At 37.6% G+C, this 9,695-nt stretch overlaps 1 protein-coding gene across 1 annotated transcript; it reads right to left on the bottom strand.

Annotated features, from left to right (window-relative positions):
• Nucleotides 1-3,876: 3,876 nt before the first annotated feature.
• LOC116205125 lies at nt 3,877-8,741 on the bottom strand. Its single transcript, XM_031537617.1, has 9 exons — nt 7,827-8,741; nt 6,996-7,223; nt 6,271-6,484; nt 6,031-6,140; nt 5,749-5,948; nt 5,385-5,488; nt 4,990-5,177; nt 4,705-4,904; nt 3,877-4,505 (listed from the first exon to the last, which is right to left on the bottom strand). Exons 1-9 carry the CDS (start codon nt 8,077-8,079, stop codon nt 4,263-4,265), a joined length of 1,740 nt encoding a protein of 579 aa, XP_031393477.1. The 5' UTR covers nt 8,080-8,741; the 3' UTR covers nt 3,877-4,262.
• Between the last annotated feature and the right edge of the window lie 954 nt (nt 8,742-9,695).

Here is a 9,695-nt window from a genome sequence, read left to right on the forward strand (position 1 = left end):
TTATTTTTTTGGGTAAAAGAAAATGCTAATTTTAGTTCCTCTTCTCTGGCATTTGTTCCAACAAGCTTCTTCACGAATCTTTCGCCTTCTTTAGTCCTTACAATTTAATTTCAAATCTTCATTAATCCTTTAACTATACCATTAATGGCGTGGCACATTTCACCCTTAAAACTCACCTAGACATACTATTTTTTAGTTCCATGCACGCGTTGTGCTGCATCCCGTATCGCCTTGAAAAGCAAAACTCTCACAAATAAATTCACCTTGACAAATCGAACCGTTTATGACCACAGAAGTCATTATGATATATTGATTAAGGTCGAGATGATGCACAAATCTTTGAGATAAACTAAAGTTTTTAGATATGCATTAAGAGTGTTCTGTTTGAGTTTTGATATAATACCGTTTGATTTTAGAGTTGAATTTTAAAATTTCAACTTAACTTTAACTCAACTCACTACAAGATATAAATTACTACTACAAGTCAAAAAAGTGGGCTCCATATATTATCTCACATATAATCTCATTATAATCTACCCTTTACTCCATCCTTCCTTTGAGTGTTAAGAAGGAAAAATTGATCATCTACTTGCACAATTAGAAGAATATACTGGTACGGAAATTTTTTGCATAATCGGGAGAATTTCATTCATTGCATTTGCCTTACTTTATTAATTAGCAGTATAACATGAAAATACAAGCATGCACACATACATTCAAAATACAAATAAAAAGCCAAATTTACCGGCGTCCTTTTGTTTTCGCATGCCATATGTGATTTGCAATACAATTCCGTACTATATCCATTGCCTTGCTAGTCATGTCTACCTTAATTCGGATTCCAGTTTGATAAGGAGGATTTCGAAATTCATCGTAATCTTGCCAAGCATTACGATACTCCTTGAATAACCTATGTGGTAATTATTAATCCAAATAAAATTTGTAATATAAAAGCACGCAAGAGCGATTTGACTTTATCGATGCGGTTTGAAGTTTGTCATTAATATCAATATTTTAAACCTGTTTTTTAGAATCCCAAAACACCGTTCAATAACATTACGAATGAATGTGTGACGCTGATTGAATAACTCTTTCTTCGTCGTTGGAGGATTATCGTCATTAAAGTCACTTCGGTGATACCGTTCCCTTTTGTAAGGAGCCAAATAACCGGGAATATTGGGGAATCCCACATCAACTAGATAATATTGTTCTGTAAGCACACATGTAGAACCAATATATATCTGTACTTACATGTATTTATCGAAATATATAAGAGATTGACATGCAACATGCGATATGAGCAAGAAAAACTTACCACCATATGGTGTAGGGAATAATTGCAACCTTAGAATTATCAAGTCATGTCTCGAACCCTGTCATCTGGTCATGATATATGTGAAGATCATTTGATGCGAACAAGTAGCGAGCACATTTTACGTAATCTCGCTATTTCGATCGCGATAAACGACTCTCTCCTCTTTTGGCACACAAGCAGCCACAAGGGTTCTATCGATAACGTTGATGCAGTCTTGCAGTAGCAATTCCATGAATATGTATTATAGTATAAACTAAAAATTATTGAAGTTTATCTTTTCTCTGGTGAGACAAATGCCTTAAAGAATGGGTATCATTTTCGACATCTCCAAATTTCAGGCTACACATCAACATTCTTTCGATGGAGCAGTACAAGATTTCTAACACAGAACGGGCACATCCACTTGAAATTCGAATTTCTACCAACACGAACAGTGCAAGAAACAACGCCTATTAACCCTAATTGCCAGATTCCACAACTAATTCGACGTAGCAACATGAAACTGGATGGAGAAGTTACCTCTTGACTTCAATATGGAAGTGGGAAATGAAAATTGTTTGCTCTTAAGAAGAGTTGGGACGGGTAGGGGACGGGATGGGCGCGAGCGGAGGAATAGACAGTCGCGAAACAAAAGGATGAAGGGTGGTCGAGTTCAGATAACAGTAAGCTCTGAATGAAGCATGGAGAGGAAGAAAGTAGAAGACGGGGAGGAAAACAAGGGATTCGCGAATAGGAACAAGCAGAGAGGTACCAGGATTCTAAAGCAGAGGGGTTCAGTCGAGAATCACAAGGATGAAGTGGGGTTCGGGTTGAGCTAACAGTCAAATGAGCAGGAAGAATGGGGAGGAAGAATGGAGAAGAGGGGGAGGAAGAAAAGGCAATTACGAGCATGAACACGTGAGGTATGGGGATTATGAAGTAGAAGGGGTGCAGTCGAGAATCACAAAGAGGAGGTGGGGGTCAGTTTGAGCTAATAGGCAAACGAGCTGGGAGAATGGAGAGGAAGAGAGGAGAAGACGGGGAGGAAGAAAAGGGGGGCCGCGGTTAGACAAATGGTAAAAATTGTGGAAAATTTTGGATTGTGTTAGGTTGTATTTGGTTTTAGAGTTAAGTAGAGTTGAGTTTTGATTTTAATTGGTTTGTAATGATTGTATTGTTGAATTATGAGAAAAAGCATTAAAAGTAATGAATAGTTGAGAGAAATAATAATTGTATTGTTGAATTGTGAAAAAAGTAATGAATAGTTGAGAGAATTTAGTATTAAAAATTGAATTGAATGGTTAAAAAAATTGAAAAAAAGGAAAAAGTAATAGTTGTGTTGTTGAATTGAAGATAAGTGAAGTTAAATGGAGCAGAGTTACGATTTTTTGAGTAAATTGACAAATTGGTCATCCAGAGATGCATATTACATCGAATCTGATCTCAAGAAATTTTTTACATCAAATTAAACATTGAGATATTAAGTGTACATTAAATTGAACCTTGAAAAATTAAGTATACAACAAATCCGACCTCAAAATTTTTTTTACATCAAATTGAACATTGAGAGATTAAGTGTACATCAAATTGAACCTTGAGAGATTAAGTGTACATCATATCCGACATTCCATCAGAATGCCGTCAAAAAATGGATGGAAAAATATGCTATGCCATTCAACAGCTGATATGGCATTGTTTGATTGTTGTCTTCCATTTTTTTTTATTATTCTCCATTTTTGTTTGGCTTAAAAAAGTATTTCTTACAGTTCCCTCACTTTTCAGTCGGAGGCGGGAAAAACTTTATCCTCCTAGTGCGTCCTCCTCATTCGCTTGTGCTCTCGGCGTAGAGAGCTAGAGGCAATATGAGAGAGGGTGACGGAAATATTACGGGGACAGTGATTGGCGAGTCTACGCCGAGAGCACTAGCGATTGAGGAGGACACACCGGAAGTAGGAAGTTTTTCCAGTCTTCGACTGAAAAGTGAGAGAACTGTAGAAAATATTTTTTTAAGCCAGATAGAAATGAGAAATAATAATAAAAATAAAATAAAACAATCAAACAAAGTCACATCAGCTGTTGAATGCAAGATCAGATTTTTCCATCCATTTACGGAAGGTCAGATTTGATGTAAAAAATTTCTTGAGGTCATATTTGATATATACTTAATCTCTGAAGGTTCAATTTGATGTATACTTAATTTATCAATGTTCAATTTGATGTAAAAAAAAATTTTGAGGTCAGATTTGATGTACACTTAATCTCTCAATGTTCAATTTGATGTAAAAAAATTCTTGAGGTCAGATTTAATGTAACATGCATCTCTAGATGACCAATTTGTCAATTTACTCAATTTTTTTTTTTGAAACCAAATGGGCCTAAAATTTTTGAAGTTCGACTGTAACGAGTTAGGCTCGTTGAATTGTCGGATTGATGACTTCGTTAATGAATCTGTGCGCGGCACAATATTTCCAACCGGGACAATGCGCTGAACAGTTTGAGGAAAATGGAGTCACTCCACGAGGCAAACTAGAGTTGCCTACAGATCATATGACAAGCTTGAGCAAGGTCCAAGAAACTCAAACTATGATGAAGAAAATTCGTCGAGTCCATCAAATTTTATTGATACGAAGAGGGGTCTGGTTACAAGTATGAAACAATTGAAACTCAGCAACAATTTCGTGGAGTGATGCACAACAAGAAGTGCAATTCCACGAGGATTTTGACATACCTACCTTATCGAAATTATTCAAAATTTACTCTATATACACCGAAAAAATGAAAGAAGAGAAAAGCAAATGAGGCTGATGTGGTGAATTTAAAACGAAAAAGAGAATATATTTTCTGTTCGGATGTAAAAAGAATTCTTTCTTTTTCAACAATAATTATATCCTAGCCCCGTGAAGAAAGATTTTTAAAGGGGAAGGACAAATAATATAATTTGTGGTTTTAAAAAAAAAATTGAAAAGTTTCATCCCGATCCGGTGTCTGTAATACCCGGAACAACTTTCCGGTGCCGTCGGGCGTTCCTCCTCCGCCTCACTGGGACTCTTGTAATGACCGGCGGGCCTGTAATGCTTTGGTCTTGTGGTTCAGTCTTGAGTTTTATAGGCGCATCGATAGCCAACAGGGGCGGCGGTGGTGGCGGCATTGGAGGAGGAAAAGCCGGTGCAGAGAGGGCCTTCTTCTGCTCCAACACTTCCCTATGGTATTTCTGCAAAATAACAAATGAATTAATGTACATAAATAAAATTCCTAAAATGCATAAAGAAAAAATATATATTTTATTTCGATATAGTAATTCAGTCCTGTTTCGTTAATATATCCTATCCTATGTGAACGACCAAATGCAGCGCATCAGTTTTAATTCGAATCACAACATGAGGCTGTCAAGAAAACTTAGAAAAGATTACCTGGACCACAAAGTTGCGCCTCTCGCAGTCCAGGAACATGTTTATGGTCCAGTTCGTCTTCGCCATGATCTGGTCCCTCACGGTCGAAAAACTGATCTGGTCCCTTGAAGTGAACCGTTCCACCTCGTTGAACCAGAGACAGGTGAATAGGTTCGAGATGGGGACGTGCTCTCTAACGATCACGCATCCCTCGGGAACATCTGCAAGCAAAACTCGTATGAGGAACTACAAAAACATGAAGTATATATTAGAAAAGGAAAGCTGAGCACGGGACTCTGATCCTACCACTTGTGATGGGAAGCTTGGCCTCGGAGTATGGAGTCAGGCCTTCGTTTTTATAGAACTCAATCTGAAAGTCGATAGAAGCGTTATCGTACTTTCCTGCAGCTTTATTAGCTTCAGCCTCTGTGAAAGTGTCGAATCGTTTGTAGTGTCGAGAAATTGCAAAGGTAGCATTTTTCCTCCATAGAAACCTGAAAGGGATATCAGGGAAGAAAAAAGAACAATCATTTTTCCTTCATCCAAACATGATCTGGACATGTATTGGAAACTGGAATTGTACTAAAAAACCATATGCTCCAAAAACCAAAATATAGGTTAAACAAACATCAGAAGACTATTAGAAATTCGACATGAAGCTCATATATGAATGAAAGAATCAGAGCTTTCCATGAACCAACCTTTCAAGAATCTGATATGGGTCCACAACTAGCTCAAGTTTTCCGTCTATCCATAAAGAGAACCGAGCATTTGGGAACATCCTGTGGATTAGAAGTTTCGGGATCTGCAGTGGTATAACAAGGCAGGTCAATATAACTCTTACCACAAATAATATCAAATTGGCGGTGTCCGATCTTGGAGAACTCTTTTTCCATTTTTTCTCTTTGTAAGGAAATAAAACATCAGATTAGACTTGGATATGTTGGAACAAGAGACATTTTGTAAGCTGCTAGTTCTTATATGTCAATAAGATATGAAAATTTGGAAAATTGTTTGCTATTTCTCCTGAATGAAACAGACAAATGAACGGAGACATTAACTAACCTTTCCGTTACGTCTACCATCTGTGTATGGGAGGTTGCGAACAACGACGACTCTCCATATTCCGCTCCTCCGGTCACTGTCTATGGCACTAGTTTTCCTTAAATACGCTTCAGTTTCTTCATCGACAAACATGAAGAAGCACACATTCTTTTTCGAATATTCGCTAATATTCTTTGGCTGTTGTATCTCATCAAAGTTTCCTGGTGAAGAATAAACATATGTCAAACTAAAGTTTGATGATCATTAGGAATAATTATCTGCTCTGAACAACTTTTGAGATACCGAAAATTGCTGAAGAAACCACTACGCCGTGACAGTTCTCCATGGCAAGACGATCAATCTCATTCATGTCATATCCTGTCCCAAGCCCAGGCTTGGGTCCTTTGACAAATCTGCTCAATAAGCATATCCATATACATAGAACTTTTTAGGACACCGAGACAGGTCAACAGAACAGTCCTATTAACTCTTAAAAGAAATTATTCAACAGCATTAATGTCGAGAAAGGGATACTCAACATACCCACAGTGTATGCTCATCGACTCTCTTATATCATAAGAATCGTTCCTTTGCCTTAAAGTAGGGTACCCACTAAAGTCTGAGCCTCCAAACTCAGTCTCCCTATTTAGATTTTCTTCATAAATGAAAGTCAAATTTTTAATCACTGGAGAAAATGAAGGAACCTTTGGCATTAAGGCGATTGCTTCTTCTACCGGAAGGTAACATACAGGACATGCTGCAACACATAGAAAGATGGACCATGAACATATGTTCGGTTATGGGAAATAGTTTCAATTTTTCATTTGCAGGAGTAGAAACATGCTTTCTTTAAGCATTCCAGAAAATGGATTTTTGGCTTTTCATTGACAACATCATTTTTTTCGGTCCCAACATTCACAAAATTTTTCTGAGATTTCCTTGTAATTTAAGAAAATCGAACCTAGAAGGTGAAAATATTTCTCAGTGTTATTTTCTAACAGCAGAAGGGACATACTCAGACCCTGCTTGGTCCTATGTTAAATTTCCAGATTTCGTCTTTGAAAAATTTCTACTTCTTTCATGCATCCGGAAAGTGAATACATTAGGCGAAAATGTTTTCCACTTTCTTGAAAAGAATAAAACTTTCGCAATACTGAATCAACTGTCAAGCATTGCAAATCCATCTAAATGCCTAGAATACATATGTCAGCCGAAGAAAGAGCAATATTTCATCAGAGCAAAAGGGAATGACTTTTCTAGATACTCACGTCGAGGTCCTGTTCTTTTCTTGTCAGCAGGAGGGGGAGGTAGGGTGAAATTGTTACAAGGATGCCCTGAAGGAAGTGTATATCCAAGAAAAACTGAGGGAGGAGGAGGAGGAGGCAAAAGCAAAGGGCGCTTTAAGCCCAACCCATCTGCACTATACAAAGAAGTATTGACATCAGAGGTATCATTATTCATCTTGATCATTTGGGCCACTTCCTGTGCGCCGTCACCTGAAAAGCAGCAGCAGATCATTTTCAGCAAGCGAGTAGTAAATTCAATTTGTGCCGAAGCGAAGGTCGAACAGAATCAGAAAATCTTCTAAGAGCTCAAACAACTTAAGGAAGGTAGCAGAAAGTCCATAATATCTGAACAAACTAAATGCATACAAAGATGGAAAGCAATTTGACTCGATTCCTCAGTATCACCTCATGAATTACAGGACATTTCAGCAAGGCCAGTAAGTTTAGCCTCCATTAGGTAGATAATACATTACACATGCTTCCGAATAAGAATATGAAGACACCACCGTAAATTGACCTTAATACCCCCACTTCAAAAGAGCATAAGTTCAGAAAATTTCAGCAGCATGAGAAGATGAAATGGTGAAGATCTAATCTAAATGCTAGAAATTATAAGTGTAGCAAAGCCATCAAAATGCATATCAAGTCTACCGGCAAAACATAATTGCAGGGCTTGGTATTTGAATCTCAAACACGAATCACAGCATTTCGATACCATCCGACCAATTCGAACCCATAATTCATATTGCATTGTAGTAGCAAGTTCGGCTTGATGGAAGAAGAGCAGAAACAAACGAGAGTGCAGTTTCCAACCTGTATCGACATATAGAACCCAGAGGAAAACAGCTGCAGAGATGAGACAGAGCAGCAGCATCCCTACTTTCTTCTTGCCAGCAGATTTAAAGATCCAATGGGCCAACTTCTCCTTGTCCTTCAGAATCTTGCTGGGCTTTCGGGGCGGCAGAGGGGGCGAAGGGGTCGTTTGGATCGGCAACAAGCCGTTCTGCTGCTGCTGTAAAGAGCCATAGCTGCCAGAGCGCATTCCCAGTGTCCCTCCTCCATTCATGTTCCCTCCTCAAATCCCCACACTCACACCACCTCTCATCAAACTCCCCCTCCCAGCAGAAAACGATAGACAGCCCAGCAAATAATCAAAACCCCACCTCCCGAATCGACCCAGAAACTAACGGGTAAAGCTCCAAACTTTAGGAATCAATCAAGTGAAGTGAAAAAGGCTTTAGCTTTTTAGGGAAGGAAGAGGAGAAGGCAATGCTCAAAGCTTCAAACGACAGAGAAAGTTCAAAAAACCCAACTTCACCGGGAAAACCTCCAAAAAGGTTTTGGATTCTATCAAACTGCAAACTGACAAAGGGACCCCAAGCTGGGAACTTGATTGGCTCAATGAATCAAATGAATCTTGGTTTAAGCAGCGGTGACCCAACAAGTAAAGAAAGACAGAGATCACAGCAACTGAATAAAATGCACTTCAAAAAATCAAGAAAGAATGCGGTGAATGATTGGAGAACCAAGAAGAGAGGAACCCGAGAGCTTTTTGCACCAAAACCAAACCTGGGGATTTGTAGGTTTTTGTGTATTTCTATGTTTTTTATATAATAATTATTATTTTTTTGATGATTTTGAGATTATGCGCTGACGAGGAATCGGGGAGTCATTTATATAGAAGTCCCTCAGGTGGAAATGGAAATGCGATGCCAATGCAATAATGAATAGAAGATGTGATGAGATGCAACAAATGCTATTAAATTGTCGGAAAGGCAGGGAAAATTTTATTGCTGAAATATATGGCCTATCACTTCACTCCCTTCCCCCCCATCCCATATGCGAAACCTTGCCATTTTCGGACTGCGATCGACCGTTGCCTTTTTGGTTGTACAGAAAGCCGGTTCTACCAAGAGTTATAATCCGACATTTTTCATTTTTTCCAGGTTATTAAGGTGCGTTTGGATTCAAAGTTAAAGTGACTTTGATTTTTATTTTGATTTTGATTGTGAAAAATGACAAATGAGATGTGATTATAAATTTAATTTGGGAAACGTGTATTTTTATTGTGTAGTGTGTTGAATTAAAGTTAAAGTTAAAATTTTTAACTTGGGAAATGTGTATTTTTATTATGTAGTGTGTTGAGTTAAAGTTAAAGTTAAAGTTAAAATTTTTTATTTCTGAATCCAAACAGAACCTTAGGTTGCGTTTGGTTTTATAGTAGGATTTTAAAATCAAATTTTGATTTTGATTTTGAGTGGTATAAATGGGGCCACCTTTGACTTTGTATGTGTTATGTTGTTTTGTTGTAGAAAAAAGCAGTGTTATCAGAACCGGACCGGATGATGAACCGGAAAGGGTACGGGGTCATGGGTTTATGAGTCCAACCGGGGGTTCGATGGGTCGGACCGCTCGTTTATTTAAAATAAAATAAATATTCATATTATTAAAAAAATTATGATAATTAAGATAAAAGTATGATGATTTTAAAGAAATATAACAATAGTATAAGAAAGTATCTATATTTAATATTTCTTACTTCAAAATAAATATTTTATTTTAATAAGTACTTAAAAGTAGAATTAAAAGAACAAAAAAGTGGTGGTGGCTTGGTTGGTAGTATGCTAATATGAAAAGCAAGAGGTGAGTTCAAATCCTTACACAACCAACCAATTTTTACAT

Source organism: Punica granatum, chromosome 4 (assembly GCF_007655135.1).
Source record: "Punica granatum isolate Tunisia-2019 chromosome 4, ASM765513v2, whole genome shotgun sequence".
Lineage (NCBI taxonomy): Eukaryota > Viridiplantae > Streptophyta > Magnoliopsida > Myrtales > Lythraceae > Punica > Punica granatum.

Coding starts and splice junctions, on each gene's coding strand:
- LOC116205125 (XM_031537617.1), bottom strand. CDS start 8,079: ATGAATGGAGGAGGGACACTGGGAATGCGCTCTGGCAGCTATGGCTCT. Junction 6,141..6,270: donor TCGATGAGCATACACTGTGG/GTATGTTGAGTA, acceptor CTTATTGAGCAG/ATTTGTCAAAGGACCCAAGC. Junction 5,949..6,030: donor GGTTTCTTCAGCAATTTTCG/GTATCTCAAAAG, acceptor ATTCTTCACCAG/GAAACTTTGATGAGATACAA.